At 46.1% G+C, this 18,863-nt stretch overlaps 1 protein-coding gene across 4 annotated transcripts in view; it reads left to right on the forward strand.

The window, feature by feature from the left end:
• Positions 1 to 339: 339 nt before the first annotated feature.
• The window catches only part of TTC31 (tetratricopeptide repeat domain 31), a 322,666-nt gene continuing 304,142 nt past the window's right edge, over positions 340 to 18,863 (forward strand). The window contains exons 1-2 of one of the 4 annotated variants that reach the window (XM_053704410.1): positions 340 to 422; positions 511 to 570. In XM_053704410.1, coding sequence (XP_053560385.1) covers positions 558 to 570 — 13 coding nt within the window. In that variant the 5' untranslated portion in view covers positions 340 to 422; positions 511 to 557. Of the gene's footprint in view, positions 427 to 510; positions 571 to 18,863 lie in introns of all 4 variants that reach the window. The other 3 variants (XM_053704409.1, XM_053704408.1, XM_053704411.1) reach the window with 3 other exon arrangements.

Below are 18,863 nucleotides of genomic sequence, written 5' to 3' on the forward strand. Positions count from 1 at the left end.
CATATTAATGCCCCTTCCCTCAGGTGCTACATATTAATGCCCCTTCCCTCAGGTGCTACATATTAATGCCCCTTCCCTCAGGTGCTACATATTAATGCCCCTTCCCTCAGGAGCTACATATTAATGCCCCTTCCCTCAGGTGCTACATATTAATGCCCCTTCCCTCAGGTGCTACATATTAATGCCCCTTCCCTCAGGAGCCTGCTGGAATCACACAATAAGAATAACACCTAAATTCCCAGTCTTTACGTAATAGCGCGTACAACCGGATGTGACGTAGGTAGTTACCGCAAATAAATAATCAGACCGCTGTGCCCATAACAAACATGGCGTAAGTCATTACCCGGATGTTTGAGGCTTCGGCCCCGCCCACCGAGCCAGGAAGTGAGCGGAGTCCGGGGCAACTCTGGACATGTCCCCCGGTAAGTAAGTAAAGTCGTTAATACCGTAAGGTGAGCTTGTTAATGTTGTGCAGAGGCTGTACTCACCTTTTGTATTCACTTCCTACAGCTCCCGGAACGTGTTGTGTCCATAACCTGAATCCATAGACATGAGTGATGTGGTCTTGTGGTGAGACCCTAGTGCCCCCTGCATGTGTATCATGTGACTCCCCCCAGTGCCCCCTGCATGTGTATCATGTGACTCCCCCCAGTGCCCCCTGCATGTGTATCATGTGACTCCCCCCAGTGCCCCCTGCATGTGTATCATGTGACTCCCCCCCCCTAGTGCCCCCTGCATGTGTATCATGGGACTCCCCCCCCCCCCCAGTGCCCCCTGCATGTGTATCATGGGACTCCCCCCCCCTAGTGCCCCCTGCATGTGTATCATGGGACTCCCCCCCCCTAGTGCCCCCTGCATGTGTATCATGGGACTCCCCCCCCCTAGTGCCCCCTGCATGTGTATCATGGGACTCCCCCCCCCCCCCCCAGTGCCCCCTGCATGTGTATCATGTCACTCCCCCCCCCAGTGCCCCCTCCATGTGTATCATGTGACTCCCCCCCCCCAGTGCCCCCTCCATGTGTATCATGTGACTCCCCCCCCCCAGTGCCCCCTGCATGTGTATCATGTCACTCCCCCCCCCCCAGTGCCCCCTGCATGTGTATCATGTCACTCCCCCCCCCCCTAGTGCCCCCAGCTTGTGTATCATGTCACTCCCCCCCCCCAGTGCCCCCTGCATGTGTATCATGTGACTCCCCCTCAGTGCCCCCTGCATGTGTATCATGTGACTCCCCCTCAGTGCCCCCTGCATGTGTATCATGTGACTCCCCCCCCCCAGTGCCCCCTGCATGTGTCTCACGTGACTCCCCCCCCAGTGCCCCCTGCATGTGTCTCACGTGACTCCCCCCCCAGTGCCCCCTGCATGTGTCTCACGTGACTCCCCCCCCAGTGCCCCCTGCATGTGTCTCACGTGACTCCCCCTCCCGTGCCCCCTGCATGTGTCTCACGTGACTCCCCCCCCAGTGCCCCCTGCATGTGTCTCACGTGACTCCCCCCCCAGTGCCCCCTGCATGTGTCTCACGTGACTCCCCCCCCAGTGCCCCCTGCATGTGTCTCACGTGACTCCCCCCCCAGTGCCCCCTGCATGTGTCTCACGTGACTCCCCCCCCAGTGCCCCCTGCATGTGTCTCACGTGACTCCCCCCCCCGTGCCCCCTGCATCACGTGTCTCACTTGACTCCCCCCCCCAGTGCCCCCTGCATCACGTGTCTCACTTGACTCCCCCCCCAGTGCCCCCTGCATCACGTGTCTCACTTGACTCCCCCCCCAGTGCCCCCTGCATCACGTGTCTCACTTGACTCCCCCCCCAGTGCCCCCTGCATCACGTGTCTCACTTGACTCCCCCCCCAGTGCCCCCTGCATCACGTGTCTCACTTGACTCCCCCCCCAGTGCCCCCTGCATCACGTGTCTCACTTGACTCCCCCCCCAGTGCCCCCTGTATCATGTGTCTCACGTGACTTCCCCCCCCCCCAGTGCCCCCTGCATCATGTGTCTCACGTGACTCCCCCCCCCCCCCCAGTGCCCCCTGCATCATGTCTCACGTGACTCCCCCCCCCAGTGCCCCCTGCATCATGTCTCACGTGACTCCCCCCCCCAGTGCCCCCTGCATCATGTCTCACGTGACTCCCCCCCCCCAGTGCCCCCTGCATCATGTCTCACGTGACTCCCCCCCCCCAGTGCCCCCTGCATCATGTGTCTCACGTGACTCCCCCCCCCAGTGCCCCCTGAATCATGTGTCTCACGTGACTCCCCCCCCCAGTGCCCCCTGCATCATGTCTCACGTGACTCCCCCCCCAGTGCCCCCTGCATGTGTCTCACGTGACTCCCCCTCCCGTGCCCCCTGCATGTGTCTAATGTGACTTCCCCCCCAGTGCCCCCTGCATGTGTCTCACGTGACTCCCCCCCCCCCAGTGCCCCCTGCATCATGTCTCACGTGACTCCCCCCCCCAGTGCCCCCTGCATCATGTCTCACGTGACTCCCCCCCCCCCAGTGCCCCCTGCATCATGTCTCACGTGACTCCCCCCCCCCAGTGCCCCCTGCATCATGTGTCTCACGTGACTCCCCCCCCCCAGTGCCCCCTGCATCATGTGTCTCACGTGACTCCCCCCCCCAGTGCCCCCTGCATCATGTCTCACGTGACTCCCCCCCCAGTGCCCCCTGCATGTGTCTCACGTGACTCCCCCTCCCGTGCCCCCTGCATGTGTCTAATGTGACTTCCCCCCCAGTGCCCCCTGCATGTGTCTCACGTGACTCCCCCCCCAGTGCCCCCTGCATGTGTCTCACGTGACTCCCCCCCCAGTGCCCCCTGCATGTGTCTCACGTGACTCCCCCCCAGTGCCCCCTGCATGTGTCTCACGTGACTCCCCCCCCTGTGCCCCCTGCATCACGTGTCTCACTTGACTCCCCCCCCTGTGCCCCCTGCATCACGTGTCTCACTTGACTCCCCCCCCCAGTGCCCCCTGCATCACGTGTCTCACTTGACTCCCCCCCCCAGTGCCCCCTGCATCACGTGTCTCACTTGACTCCCCCCCCAGTGCCCCCTGCATCACGTGTCTCACTTGACTCCCCCCCCAGTGCCCCCTGCATCACGTGTCTCACTTGACTCCCCCCCCAGTGCCCCCTGCATCACGTGTCTCACTTGACTCCCCCCCCAGTGCCCCCTGCATCACGTGTCTCACTTGACTCCCCCCCCAGTGCCCCCTGCATCACGTGTCTCACTTGACTCCCCCCCCAGTGCCCCCTGTATCACGTGTCTCACTTGACTCCCCCCCCCCAGTGCCCCCTGCATCATGTGTCTCACGTGACTTTCCCCCCCCCAGTGCCCCCTGCATCATGTGTCTCACGTGACTTCCCCCCCCCCCAGTGCCCCCTGCATCATGTGTCTCACGTGACTCCCCCCCCCCCCAGTACCCCCTGCATCATGTCTCACGTGACTCCCCCCCCCCCAGTGCCCCCTGCATCATGTCTCACGTGACTCCCCCCCCCAGTGCCCCCTGCATCATGTGTCTCACGTGACTCCCCCCCCCAGTGCCCCCTGCATCATGTGTCTCACGTGACTCCCCCCCCCAGTGCCCCCTGCATCATGTGTCTCACGTGACTCCCCCCCCAGTGCCCCCTGCATCATGTCTCACGTGACTCCCCCCCCAGTGCCCCCTGCATCATGTGTCTCACGTGACTCCCCCCCCCCCAGTGCCCCCTGCATCATGTGTCTCACGTGACTCCCGCCCCCTGCATCATGTGTCTCACGTGACTCCCCCCCCCAGTTCCCCCTGCATCATGTCTCACGTGACTCCCCCCCCCCCCCAGTTCCCCCTGCATCATGTCTCACGTGACTCCCCCCCCCCAGTGCCCCCTGCATCATGTCTCACGTGACTCCCCCCCCCAGTGCCCCCTGCATCATGTCTCACGTGAACCCCCCCCCAGTGCCCCCTGCATCATGTCTCACGTGACTCCCCCCCCCGTGCCCCCTGCATGTGACTCCCCCCGTGCCCCCCTGCATGTGTTTCACGTGACTCCCCCCGTGCTCCCCTGCATGTGTCTCACGTGACCCTCCAGTGCCTTATGCCCCTTGCTGGCAATATACCCCTAATGCCCAGTGGCCCCTGCATGTGTTTCACGTGACCCCTAATGCCCAGTGCCCCCTGTTGGCAGTATATACCCCTAATGCCCAGTGCCCCCTGTTGGCAGTATATACCCCTAATGCTCAGTGCCCCCTTTTGGCAGTATATACCCCTAATGCTCAGTGCCCCCTTTTGGCAGTTTATACCCCTAATGCTCAGTGCCCCCTTTTGGCAGTGTCAGTATATGGCCGGGTTATAATACAATATATTTATTCTTTAAAATAAACCCCCAATAAAATGCATATACGAAACAATTAAAATTAATATAAATGCCTAATTTTTTTAATATTGGTTCAATTTATAAACACATTGAATTATATTTATAGACAATCGGTTATGAATCAAACATACAGGCTTAAATTGTTACAATATTCTTTACAAAGCAAACCAAATGTACCTTTATAATTAAAGGGATAGTAAACCCAAAAACTTTTAAAATATTTATTAAAACTTCATTATGTATGTGACATATTTCAAATAAGTACCTGTTAAATTTTTTCACTCGTTTTCTAGTTATTCTAAATCAAATATCTTTATATTGCCAAGCCCATTTTTATCACATTATTTGGACCCTATAATGATGTTCTACCTAGGTAGAAACATCATGGCGGTCCGCATGCGCATATAATTATTTTAATAGTAACGCATGCGCATTTTGGCCCCTCAGTCCTAGCATGACCGTCACTATTCTGGCACAGGAAGCAGGGCGGACTTCATGATAGTGACATCAACGTTGGTGGGAGTGGCGCATCAGAGCGCTGAAGATTCACGGAACACAAGCACATTGGGGAATCATCTGTGTTACTTTACTAGAGGTAAGTATAATAAGTACCCCTAGGCTAACGAGCAAGTTGATTTGATCTTAGTAAAAGGACGTTACCCTTAGACTATCATTTTTTTAACCCCTAGAAAAACGAGCATGTTTTTTTCTTATAAGGCAGTGACTTATAAGAGGGACTAACCAGCAATTATTTTTAACCCCTAGACTAACGAGCAAATTGTTTTGTTCTTACAACACTCAGATTAATCGCAGGAGCTGCAAAGATTAAAAGCAATAGCAAATTCAGATGCGACTAAAGTTAATTATTAACATCTGAATTTGCTATTGCTTTTAATCTTTGCAGCTCCTGCGATTAATCTGAGTGTTGTAAGAACAAAACAATTTGCTCGTTAGTCTAGGGGTTAAAAATAATTGCTGGTTAGTCACTCTAAGTCACTGCCTTATAAGAAAAAAACGTGTTCGTTTTTCTAGGGGTTAAAAAAATGATAGTCTAAGGGTAACGTCCTTTTACTAAGATCAAATCAACTTGCTCGTTAGCCTAGGGGTACTTATTATACTTACCTCTAGTAAAGTAACACAGATGCTTCCCCAATGTGCTTGTGTTCCTTGAATCTTCAGCGCTGAGCGCTCTGGTGCGCCACTCCCACCAACGTTGATGTCACTATCATGAGGTCCGCCCTGCTTCCTGTGCCAGAATAGTGATGGTCATGCTAGGACTGAGGGGCCAAAATGCGCATGCGTTACTGTTAAAGATCTTAGATGAAGAATAATTAGAAAACGAGTGAAAAAATTTAACAGGTACTTATTTTAAATGTCACATAAATAATGAAGTTTTAATAAAGATTTAAAAAGTTTTTGGGTTTACTAACCCTTTAACCTTATTCACAATTGAATTGCATTACATCACCACAAGCAAATAAATTATTTAGCAATAGTGACTAGTTTTAAACTACACAGGGCTATGACACACAAGTTTAAAATACAAATTGGGCCCTTTTAAATTTACTAACTGCAATTAGACTGTAGCAATAATGAATGTATTTCTTTATACTTTACCCAAATAAGCAAATCAGTGTTTCATATTCCAGAATTTCTTGTGGGTCATCTATGGAGGGTTTACTCACAATGTGCACAGGTATAGACTTCAATAATTGTTAATCTTTCTTTGTTCAAGAAAGTGTCCCCAAATATGGCAGAGAATATACTTGGCACCAAAGCCTATGTATTTTCACTCCAAAAGTTAATGCTTCTTTGAGTCTGTCTCCTTTAGCAGTGAGCTGTCTGGACCTTCATTCCAAGAATAAAGAATTCCTCCCCCGTTTCTTTAATCACTCCCACAGAATTTGGATTGGCCCTTATCCGGTGCTTTTTCCTGATCCGCACTTAAAGTTGAAACATTTAATTGGTCTACTGGAAACATATGTTTCTTTCCTAAGATATAGTGAGTCCACGGATCTTAATTACTGTTGGAATATCACTCCTGTCCAGCAGGAGGCGACAAAGAGCACCACAGCAAAGCTGTTAAATACCACCCCCTTACCCATAATTCCCAGTCATTCTCTTTGCCTATGCAAGGAGGTGGTAATGTTTTTAGGTGTCTTTAGATTCTTCAATCAAGAGTTTCTAGCTGTGTTCCACATCAGTCTCTTCAGTAGAGCTGTGGTGGCTTTTGAGCACTTGAAAACTGGTGGGTTTTTCATTTCAATGTGCCTTTCATGTTTGGTGCCGCCCTACCCTGAATGCCTGATCAACTTTAGTCAGTCCTTCATTTGTTCCACGGGTCTATGGAGGGAGGAAGCCTTCCCATATCTGTGAGCTGCCGGGCAGATGTGACTCAAGTAAGTGCCGTTTTTTTTTTTTTTTTTAAAAGATAGTTTGGCACTTGGATGGGTACAGGGACTGTTAAACCATTGTGGGTTTATATTTGGGCACTGTATGACACTCAGGAGAGGCTCTGTGTGTTTTTTTTTTTAAAAACATTTTTTTTTTCTCCCTGTAATGGAAGCCAGTCTTCTAGCCACGCCCACGAAGGGGCTGCCTAAAGGTGTTTTTTAATTTTTAAAGCAATCACATTAAATTTTAAACTGCAACTTTTTTACTGCAAAAAAAAAAAGTGATAGTAACGTTTTTTGTTTTTAAATTTTTTTTTTTGAAGCCAATTTGATTTGTTTTTGGTAAAGATGGAAGAAGCTTTGCAATATGTTACATGTAGCTTGTGTTTTGATTCTAATGTGGAACCTCCAATGCCTTTTTTGTGCCTCATGTATTGAGAGGACCTTACAGTGTAGGGGAAATATTTTCCCTGAGCCATCATTAGCTGGGGTGGATGCTGTTCAGGGGTCTCCTGTTCAGAATATGCCACAACTTTCTCCTCGTGTCCCTTCATTCAGTGTCATCTCATGCAGTGCCCAGTGTTTCTACTCCAGTTGGAGTTTCCTTGCAGGACATTTTTACCCAGATATCCTCTGCGGTAACTAATGCCCTGGCGGTTTTTCCTGCATTTCAGGGAAAGGGTAAAAGGAGATATGATTTAGTTGTCATGGTATCTGAATCAAGTATGGCTATGCTGAATGTTTCTTCCCATAGGTCTGAGGGGGAGGATTGTTCCATAGTGTCTGAGGGGGAAAATTTTTTTTTTTTCCCCAAAAGCTTTATTGAACATCAAAAAATTAAAGTTGTACATCAAAGTCATTATGTCAAAGTATAACAACAATTTACAATATAATGCAGTATTCTTACACAAGACTGTACAAAGTTATTAGAGATTGTTTCACCCGTAACTCACGGTGTATCTGAATTACCACTGACTAGGTTCCAATTTCTCGCCCTGGCCTCGGGCCTGTCACCTACCTCTTGCCTTCTCATTGTGTGGAGGGAGGGAGGGGGGGGTTGAGCTAAGTGTGCACGTGTTAGCAGGAGGTATAATGAGGGGAGGGGGAACAGTCTATCCCGTTGCTGGGGTGCATAAAATAAACTACTGTAGTTTACTCCAAAGCTGTAACATTACCTCATGAATTTCTACCGTGTAATTTTTAATATAGTGATATCTTTCCAGTTAGAGCAATGTATCAACTTGTCGTATCCATTCCTGTCGGGTGGGAATTCTATCTGTTTTCCAGTGTCGGGGGATTATTATTTTTGCGCTGCTCAGCAGCGTTGGTAACAGTTTTCTCTTCGCTACACATTTAATCTGGGGTATGTTTGCAAAGAGTAGAATAGTTTTGGGGTCATTAGGGATTATTATCTCTAGTGTATTACTGGTTAGTGTGATTATGTCCGACCAGAACTGCTGTATTTTAGGGCAATCCCACCATATGTGCTTGATAGTGCCTTTTGCCCCGCAGCCCCTCCAGCATCTGTCGGATGCATTCGGATATACTCTCTTTAACCTACTCGGGGTTAGGTACCATCTGGCAAGAAACTTAAAATTGGTTTCTTGTACCTGTGCGGAGATAGAGGCGGTTTTGTTATTGTGGAATGATTTCTTCCATTCTTTTATAGTTATGTCCACCCCCAGATCCCTTCCCCAGGCTTTTGTGTATGTGGGTAAGTACTCTTTGTCGAACTGTTGAAGTTTCCTATATAGGATGGATATTAAGTGTGGGCGAGTGTGTCCTACATAGCAAATTTGTTCAAAGTCCGTTAATTTCCTTAGGAATGATTTCTTATTTTTATGGGTAGTTACAAAATGGGATATCTGGGCATATGCTAACCAATTCAAATGCGTCTCAGTTTCTTTTATGTCTTCCCAAGTTTTAAGTTTGTTATTCTGCGTCAGGTTTGCGATTGTGTTCTGTGCTATCTGCAGGCCCTGAGGTGTGTATTTCCTTGTTATTCCTAGTGCGAGACCTGAGTTACCCATGTATGGTGTCATGGGGGATATCTGGGAGGAAATGTGCGTTGAGGTGTGTATTATTTTGTCCCATGTGCTAAATAACTCTTTGTAAAGAGGGTATCTGTCCACAGTCAATGGTCGGTCTTTCCTCACTGTCCATGCTATGTGCCTTGGGTTATTAGTATGGAGGATTGCCCGGTCTATCTGAATCCAGTGTTTTGTGCTGTCGTTTGTACACCATTCCACAAGTCTTTGTAATAGTAAGGCATGTCTGTATGTTCGCAAGTCCGGTACTCCAAGTCCCCCTTCCTCTTTTGACAGGTACATTGTTCGTTTATTAATCCTTGGTTTTATACCGCCCCATATATATGTCTCTAATGTATTCTGTAATTTGTTAATAAAGTCTGTTGGTAGCGTAATGGGTAAAGTCTGCATAATGTATAGTATTCTGGGGAGGATATTCATTTTGATGACACTCACTCTACCTAACCATGACAATTTCTTGTTCTTCCAGTTAGAAAAATCTCCGACTATCGTCTTCTCTAAGTGTTTGTAATTTGCTTCATAAATAGTGTCTATCTCTACCGATATCTGAACTCCCAAGTACTTCATCATTACAGGGTGCCGGCGTAGCGGGCAAAGTGACATTATCTGGGACATTCTACTTTCTGCTAGGTTTATGTTTAGGATCTCAGATTTGTTTACATTTAGTTGGAAATTAGAATGTATGCCATATTCCTGGATTATCTTTAGGGCCTGAGGCAGTGATTCCTCTGTGTTTGTAAGGGTTAATAAAATATCATCCGCGTACATGGCTAATTTGTGATCTATATTGTATCGGGGAGAGTGGGCATCCCTGTCTTGTCCCGTTTGTGATTCTAAAGCTCTCAGATAATATACCATTAACTTTGATCTTCGCTGAAGGGGCTGTATATAGTGAAAATATCATACCTATAAAGTGTTTGCTAAAGCCCATTTTTGACAGGGCGAGCCTCAGAAATGACCAGCTCACCCTGTCAAAGGCTTTTTCCGCGTCCATGGATGTCAGCGTCATTGGGATATGTTCTATTTTTGCATATTGTATTAGAACGGTACCAACTGTGTACCAAGGGTTAACCCCAGATGAACAATGTCCTGCATAGACAATCAGCAATTCACAACCCAGCCAGTTTCAGGTTTAAAACAGAATGACAACTTTATTTGAAGGCAGCACACAGATTTATACAGGTTTTTGACCCCCCCCTCAGATGGGGGTTGAAAGAATGTTGTACATTAGATAAAAGGGAGAAGCGCCCTTGACATGATACAATAGAATTATATTACTTAAATACTTTACTTAGGCAGATAACAACTTAAACACATTTGGCTTGTCTTATCACCTAGCGTCTGTTCTCTGAGGGTGATTAAACAATGGCCTGTTTATTACTTAAATGTAATTATAGCACACAATAGCTGAGGCCAGAAAACCTGTCTTTAGAAATTAGATTCTTAAAGCTAAACACAGTTAACTCTTTCAGTCCTGACAGAAGGGTCTGTCACATAGCTCCCCCCTTGTGGAACACTCCGGCAGACCCGGCTTGACCCTTTTGCGGGTCAACCTGGGGATGACCGGACTAGGAGGTGGTAGGCATGTCAGTTTGCTGGGACAATCCATCTGTATTCCCGTTATGAGAGAGAATCCCTGTCTGTATAAATAAGGGTTCAACCTCTTCAGTGCCCCGACTAGGGCTAAACAGTCCTTCAAAATATCATCAGCTTCTTTACGTGGTTTTTGTACCTGCTCTTTATAGGTATCCACAATCCCTTCATACTGACATAGGGTGCCCTTGAGTTGCTGCACCTCCCTATGAGCCAGTGTCAGCTTCTCCTCCAGTGTCACTAAGTTTGTCCTTAATGTTTCATGTTCCACTCTCAAGCTGGTGTTTTCTGCAGTCTGTCGGTGCAGCTTGTCTAGCAGAGATTCCTGTTCTAAACGTGCTTTTTCCTCTGCACTCCTCTTCTCTCCCGCTAGCACTGTTACATGATTATTTAACGTGACCATTTTATCCTCTACGTGACTCTTCTCCTTCATCAGCGCATTGTAACGTGACTCCCACATATCAATAGCGGATAGAGATTTACTGAGCTCAGCGTCCTGGGGCTTAGCAGCAGGGGGGTCAGTCTCTGCTGCACGGATCTGAGCACGGGTAGTCACAGGGTTAACATCAGCGGGACCCATGGGAGCATAGGCAGAAACAAGGGGGACCAAGGTATTTCCAAGGAGAACATCAGCTGGTAAATCCTTCATGACCCCCACATTCACAGGTCTAGCGCCCCCTCCCCAATCCAAATGCACCCTGGCAACAGGCAGGCGGAACACAGTGCCCCCTGCTACCCTCACAGCCACAGTGTCTCCTGTGTGCTGTTTCTCAGACACCAAGTTCTTTCGAAGCAAGGTCATGGTAGCACCAGTATCCCGTAGACCACTGACCTCCTTCCCATTCACTTTAACCAGTTGCCGGTTATTCCGGTGGGCAGCTTGCACAAGGTCTGCCTCATGTAGGATGCCCCAGCATTCTTGCGCCTCTACATAGCGGGCCGCAGGCTGAGGATTACGTGGGATTCCGCTAGCGGGTCTTCTCCAGGACTGTGCTTGGTTCGCTGCGTTTAGGGGACACTCTGGTCTTTTGTGCCCTAGTTGCTTACATCCAAAGCACCGAATAGGTTGTGAGTAGCCCCGCAAATTGAACCAGGCTCTCTGAGGGTAGTTCGTGGCCCGAGACCGTGTGGTATAGCGGTGTGCTGGGGGTTGGTAACTGGCAGGTGCTGGGGTGACTGGGGGTCTGTACTCCACTCTGGCAGGGGGCTTAGTGGTAGCAGTGTCCAGTTTGCGGGCATCCGTATACTCATCTGCCAAGCGAGCCGCTTCATGCAGGGTGGAGGGTTTACGGTCCCGAACCCACTCTCGAACTCCTGCGGGTAACTTGTCGAAGCAATGTTCCAACAGGAATAGCTGCAGCACCTCTTCCCCAGATACGGCTTGGCACCCCGCTATCCAGTGAGCTGCTGTGCGGTGCACCTTACATGCCCACTCAAGGTAGGAATCACCAGCCAATTTAACAGTGTCTCTGAACCGCCTCCGGTATGCCTCCGGTGTAACCGCATACCTGGAGAGCAGAGCCTCTTTTACAGTATTATAATCCCCGACTTCCTCATCTGGAATGGCCCGAAAAGCCTCACTGGCCCGGCCGGATAATTTTCCGGATAATATCGTGACCCAGTCCTCTGCGGGTACCTTGTGTAGTGCACATTGCCTCTCAAAATCCGCAAGGTACCCATCAATCTCTCCTTCTGTTTCCAGGAAGTTTTTAAAAGCTGCAAAATTTACTTTTCCCTTTTCCACTGGGGTTGCTGTGACTTGGGCTGCTGCAGCGCCGCTTTGGCGAAGTAGGTTGGCCTCCACAGCTGCTATGACCCGGTCGATAATTTCGGCAGATGGGTTGGGGCCATAATATGCCAGTCTTATTTTAACCGCCCGATCAAAGCTTGCTTCTTCAGGGGTTCTGTCTGATATGCTGGGCCCATTGGTTCCTTCTGTCCCTGGTACTCTTTCCATCTTAGTCAGTATTGTAATAATCCCCCTCTTCCTGAGGTTACTGGCTTGTGTAGTTGCTCTTCTGGGCGATAAGGATTCTCCCGTCGCTTGCCACCAATGTTACGGTACCAACTGTGTACCAAGGGTTAACCCCAGATGAACAATGTCCTGCATAGACAATCAGCAATTCACAACCCAGCCAGTTTCAGGTTTAAAACAGAATGACAACTTTATTTGAAGGCAGCACACAGATTTATACAGGTTTTTGACCCCCCCCTCAGATGGGGGTTGAAAGAATGTTGTACATTAGATAAAAGGGAGAAGCGCCCTTGACATGATACAATAGAATTATATTACTTAAATACTTTACTTAGGCAGATAACAACTTAAACACATTTGGCTTGTCTTATCACCTAGCGTCTGTTCTCTGAGGGTGATTAAACAATGGCCTGTTTATTACTTAAATGTAATTATAGCACACAATAGCTGAGGCCAGAAAACCTGTCTTTAGAAATTAGATTCTTAAAGCTAAACACAGTTAACTCTTTCAGTCCTGACAGAAGGGTCTGTCACAGATAATATACCATTAACTTTGATCTTCGCTGAAGGGGCTGTATATAGTGAAAATATCATACCTATAAAGTGTTTGCTAAAGCCCATTTTTGACAGGGCGAGCCTCAGAAATGACCAGCTCACCCTGTCAAAGGCTTTTTCCGCGTCCATGGATGTCAGCGTCATTGGGATATGTTCTATTTTTGCATATTGTATTAGCTGCAGCACCTTCAAGGTGTTATCCCTTGCCTCCCTCCCCGGGACAAATCCTACCTGATCCGAGTTAATAAGCCCTGGGAGGACTCTATTTATTCTAGTGGCTAATATCTTTGCGTAGATTTTTACGTTGGGGTTTAGCAGGGAGATAGGGCGAAAGTTCTCAGGCTTGTCCGGGGTTTTCCCTGGCTTAGGGAGTACCGTGATATGTGCTTCCAGAAGGTTTCGTGAGAATCCACCCTCTTTCAGCATTGCGTTGTATATGTCAGTGAGATGTGGGGCTAGTAATTGTCCAAATTTTTTATAGTAAGCTATGCTGAATCCGTCGGGGCCTGGGCTTTTACCTGTTGGGGTATCTTTTATTGCATTCAAAATTTCTACTGTCGTTATGGCCATGTCTAATTTTTCCGCATCTTCTGCGGATATTTGGGGGATGGTTATATCTTTTAAATATGTATCTAGCGGAGAGCTTTCTTCTCCCTCATCTCTGTCTGCATTTGGCGGTCTTGATTGGTCTTTTAGATTGTATAGAGTTGAATAGTATTGTCGTAGTGCCTCTGCTATACCTTTGCTATCCTCATGCCTTGTCCCTTGTTTGTCTACTATTCTTGTAACATAAGCCCGGTGTTGTTGTCTTTTAAGTGCTTTCGCTAGGGGCGCCCCTGGTTTGTTACCGTATTCAAAGTAATGTTGATTTAAATAAAGTGCTTTCTTTGGGGCCTCTTCTATTTGCAGATTTTGTAATTCAGTTCTAACCTTTGTCAGCGAACTATATACATTAGTGTCTGATGTGTCTTTATGTTCCCTTTCCCAGTATGCAAGTTGCGCTTTTAATGAATTATAGTACTGCCTGTCTTGTTTGTTCTTTTGTGTCTTAATTTTTATCAGTACACCTCTTATCACCGCTTTATGAGCTGTTTTATTTAATTTAAAGTATTCGTCGAATTCTTTTGTTATCTGACATTTATTGGGTTGCGCAAAATGTTCTCATCTAGACGCCAGATATATGGGAGTATTGGTCTCTCCTGCCATATGAACCTGCAGACCACTGGGGCATGGTCCGACCATGAAATAGGAAGTATATCAGTATGAGTGATTTGGGACAGCAAAGCCGGATCTGTAAGGATTACATCTATTCTAGAGTATAAGTTATGAGGGTGCGAGTAGAATGTATAGTTTCTTTCTAATGGGTGCAATACCCTCCATGCGTCTCGTAGTAGTAACTGGTGCAGCTGCGCTGTTATGGATTTTAAAACTTTTTTGGTAACATTAGTGGATCCACCAGAGGTGTCCATTTTCGGATCTAGTGGCGTGTTGAAATCTCCTCCAACTATTATCTCCCCCTTCCCTATCTCTAATAGTTTTTGTGTTACCGCCTTTAGGGTAAGGTGTTGCTGTTGATTGGGTAAATATACATTGGCTAGTGTTGTGTATCTATTGTATAGGAGGCCCACTACTATAACATACCTTCCTCCCTTATCCCTTTCCACATGTGTCGCTTGGAATTGTATATTATTATTGATAAGAATTCCCACCCCCCCTGTCTTTGTGGGGCCCAAGGCCAGGAATTTTGTATGGTATCTTGGGTTGATCACCTTCGGTTCTCTTCCCTTCTTGAAGTGGGTTTCTTGTATGAATATTATATCGCCCTTTTGTTTTCTTTCATGTAATTAGCAAGAGTCCATGAGCTAGTGACGTATGGGATATACATTCCTACCAGGAGGGGCAAAGTTTCCCAAACCTTTAAAATGCCTATAAATACACCCCTCACCACACCCACAATTCAGTTTTACAAACTTTGCCTCCGATGGAGGTGGTGAAGTAAGTTTGTGCTAGATTCTACGTTGATATGCGCTCCGCAGCAAGTTGGAGCCCGGTTTTCCTCTCAGCGTGCAGTGAATGTCAGAGGGATGTGAGGAGAGTATTGCCTATTTGAATGCAGTGATCTCCTTCTACGGGGTCTATTTCATAGGTTCTCTGTTATCGGTCGTAGAGATTCATCTCTTACCTCCCTTTTCAGATCGACGATATACTCTTATATATACCATTACCTCTGCTGATTCTCGTTTCAGTACTGGTTTGGCTTTCTACAAACATGTAGATGAGTGTCCTGGGGTAAGTAAATCTTATTTTCTGTGACACTCTAAGCTATGGTTGGGCACTTTGTTTATAAAGTTCTAAATATATGTATTCAAACATTTATTTGCCTTGACTCAGAATGTTCAACTTTCCTTATTTTTCCGACAGTCAGTTTCATATTTGGGATAATGCATTTGAATTAATCATTTTTTCTTACCTTCAAAAATTTGACTCTTTTTTTCCTGTGGGCTGTTAGGCTCGCGGGGGCTGAAAATGCTTCATTTTATTGCGTCATTCTTGGCGCGGACTTCTTTGGCGCAAAAATTCTTTTCCGTTTCCGGCGTCATACGTGTCGCCGGAAGTTGCGTCATTTTTTGACGTTATTTTGCGCCAAAAATGTCGCCGTTCCGGATGTGGCGTCATTTTTGGCGCCAAAAGCATTTAGGCGCCAAATAATGTGGGCGTCTTATTTGGCGCTAAAAAATAAGGGCGTCGCTTTTGTCTCCACATTATTTAAGTCTTATTTTTTCATTGCTTCTGGTTGCTAGAAGCTTGTTCTTTGGCATTTTTTTCCCATTCCTGAAACTGTCATTTAAGGAATTTGATCAATTTTGCTTTATATGTTGTTTTTTCTCTTACATATTGCAAGATGTCTCACGTTGCATCTGAGTCAGAAGATACTACAGGAAAATCGCTGTCTAGTGCTGGAGCTACCAAGCTAAGTGTATCTGCTATAATTTTTGGTATCTGTTTCTCCAGCTGTTGTTTGTATTGCATGTCATGACAAACTTATTAATGCAGATAAAATTTCCTTTAGTACTGTTACATTACCTGTTGCTGTTCCGTCAACATCTAATTTTCAGAGTGTTCCTGATAACATAAGAGATTTTATTTTTTAAATCCATTAAGAAGGCTATGTCTGTTATTTCTCCTTCTAGTTTACATAAAAGTCTTTTAAAACTTCGCTTTTTTCAGATGAATTTTTAAATGAACATCATCATTCTGATACTGATAATGGTTCTTCTGGTTCAGAGGTTTCTGTCTCAGAGGTTGATGCTGATAAATCTTTGTATTTGTTCAAGATGGAATTTATTCGTTCTTTATTTAAAGAAGTATTAATTGCATTAGAAATAGAGGATTCTGGTCCTCTTGATACTAAATCTAAACGTTTAATTAAGGTTTTTAAATCTCCTGTAGTTATTCCAGAAGTGTTTAATCTCCCTGATGCTATTTCTGAAGTAATTTCCAGGGAATGGAATAATTTGGGTAATTCTTTTACTCCTTCTAAACGTTTAAGCAATTATATCCTGTGCCATCTGACAGATTAGAGTTTTTTGGGACAAAATCCCTAAGGTTATGGGGCTGTCTCTACTCCTGCTAAATGTGCTACTATTCCTACGGTAGATAGTAATTCATTTTAAGGATCCTTTAGATAGGAAAATTGAATCCTTTCTAAGAAAAGCTTACTTATGTTCAGGTAATCTTCTTAGACCTGCTATATTTTTAGCGGATGTTGCTGCAGATTCAACTTTTTGGTTAGAAGCTTTAGCGCAACAAGTAACAGATCATAATTTTATAGCATTATTATTATTCTATAACATGCTAATAATTTTATTGGTGATACCATCTTTTGATATCATTAGAGTTGATGTCAGGTATATGTCTCTAGCTATTTTAGCTAGAAAAGCTTTATGGATTAAACTTGGAATGCTGATATGTCTTCTAAGTCTACTTTGCTTTCCTTTTCTTTCCAGGGTAATAAATTATTATTTCAACTGTTTCTGGAAGGAAGGGAACTTTTTTACCAAAGGATAAAAATTCTAAGGTAAATTTAGGTCTAATAATCATTTTTCGTTCCTTTCCTCACAATAAGGAACAAAAGCCTGATCCTTCATCCTCAGGAGCGGTATCAGTTTGGAAACTATTTCCAGTTTGGAATATATCCAAGCCTTATAGAAAACCTATAGCCAGCTCCTAAGTACCCATGAAGGTGCAGACCTTATTCCAGCTCAGCTGGTATGGGGCAGATTACGTTTTCTTCAAAGAAATTTTGATCAATTCCGTTCTCAATTTCTGGTTTTAGAACATTGTTTCAGAAAGGTACAGCATTGGCTTCAGTTAAGGCCTCCTGCTAAGAGATTTTTTTTCTTTCCCGTGTCCCAGTTAACACAGCAAAGGCTCAGCATTTCTGAAATGTGTTTCAGATCTAGAGTTGGCTGGAGTAATTATGCCAGTTCCAGTTCTGGAACAGGGGCTGGGGTTTTATTTTATCTCTTCATTGTACCAAAGAAGGTCAATTCCTTCAGACCAGTTCCGGATCTATCAATATTGAATCGTTATGTAAGGATACCAACATTCAGTTTCTGTAGGACTGTCCTGCCTTTTGTTTAGCAAGGGCATTATATGTCTACAATAGATTTACAGGATGTGTATCTGCATATTCCGATTCATCCAGATCACTTTTAGTGTCTGAGATTCTCTTTTTAGACAAGCATTACCAGTTTTGTGGCTCTACCGTTTGGCCTAGCCTCAGTTCCAAGAATTTTTTTCAAAGATTCTCGGTGCCCTTCCTTCTGTAATCAGAGAACAGGGTTTTGGTATTTCCTTATTGGACGATATCTGGGTACTTGCTCAGTCTTCTCATTTTCGAAGAATCTCATATGAATCGACTTGTGTTGTTTCTTCAAGTTCATGGTTGGAGGATCAATTTTCCAATCAGTTCATTGATTCCTCAGACAAGGGTAACCTTTTTAGGTTTCTAGAATAGATTCAGTGTCTATGACTCTGTCCTTGTCAGACAAGAGAAGTTTAACATTGATTTCAGCTTGTCAAAACCTTCAGTCACAATCATTCCCTTTGGTAGCCTTATGCATGGAAATTTTAGGTCTTAGGACTGCCGCATCAGATGCGATCTCCTTTGCTCGTTTTCACATGCGACCTCTTCAGCTCTGTATGCTGAACCAATGGTGCAGGGATTACTCAAAGATATCTCACTTAATATCTTTAAACCGATTATACGACACTCTCTGACATGGTGGACAGATCACCATCGTTTAGTTCAGGGGGCTTCTTTGTTCTTCCGACCTGGACTATAATCTCAACAGATGCAAGTCTTACAGGTTGGGGAGCTGTGTGGGGGTATCTGACGGCACAAGGGGTTTGGGAATCTCAGGAGGTGAGATTTCCGATCAATATTTTGGAACTCCGTGCAATTTCAGAGCTCTTCAGTCTTGGCCTCTTCTGAAGAGAGAGTTGTTCATTTGTTTTCAGATAGACAATGTCACAACTGTGGCATACATCAATCATCAAGGAGGGACTCAGTCCTCTGGCTATGAAAGAAGTATCTCGAATTTTGGTTTGGGCAGAATCCAGCTCCTGTCTAATCTCTGCGGTTCATATCCCAGGTATGGACAATTGGAAAGCGGATTATCTCAGTCGCCAAACTTTGCACCTGGGCGAATGGTCTTCACCCAGAGGTATTTCCTCAGATTGTTCAAATGTGGGAACTCCCAGAAATAGATCTGATGGCTTCTCATCTAAACAAGAAACTTCCCTGGTATCTGTCCGGATCCAGGGATCCTCGGGCGGCGGCAGTGGATGCATTATCTCTTCCTTAAAAGTGTCATCCTGCCTATTTCTTTCCGCCTCTAGTTCTTCTTCCAAGGGTATTCTCCAATATTCTAAGGAATGCTCGTTTGTCCTGCTGG

Source organism: Bombina bombina, chromosome 2 (genome assembly GCF_027579735.1).
Source record: "Bombina bombina isolate aBomBom1 chromosome 2, aBomBom1.pri, whole genome shotgun sequence".
Taxonomy (NCBI): domain Eukaryota; kingdom Metazoa; phylum Chordata; class Amphibia; order Anura; family Bombinatoridae; genus Bombina; species Bombina bombina.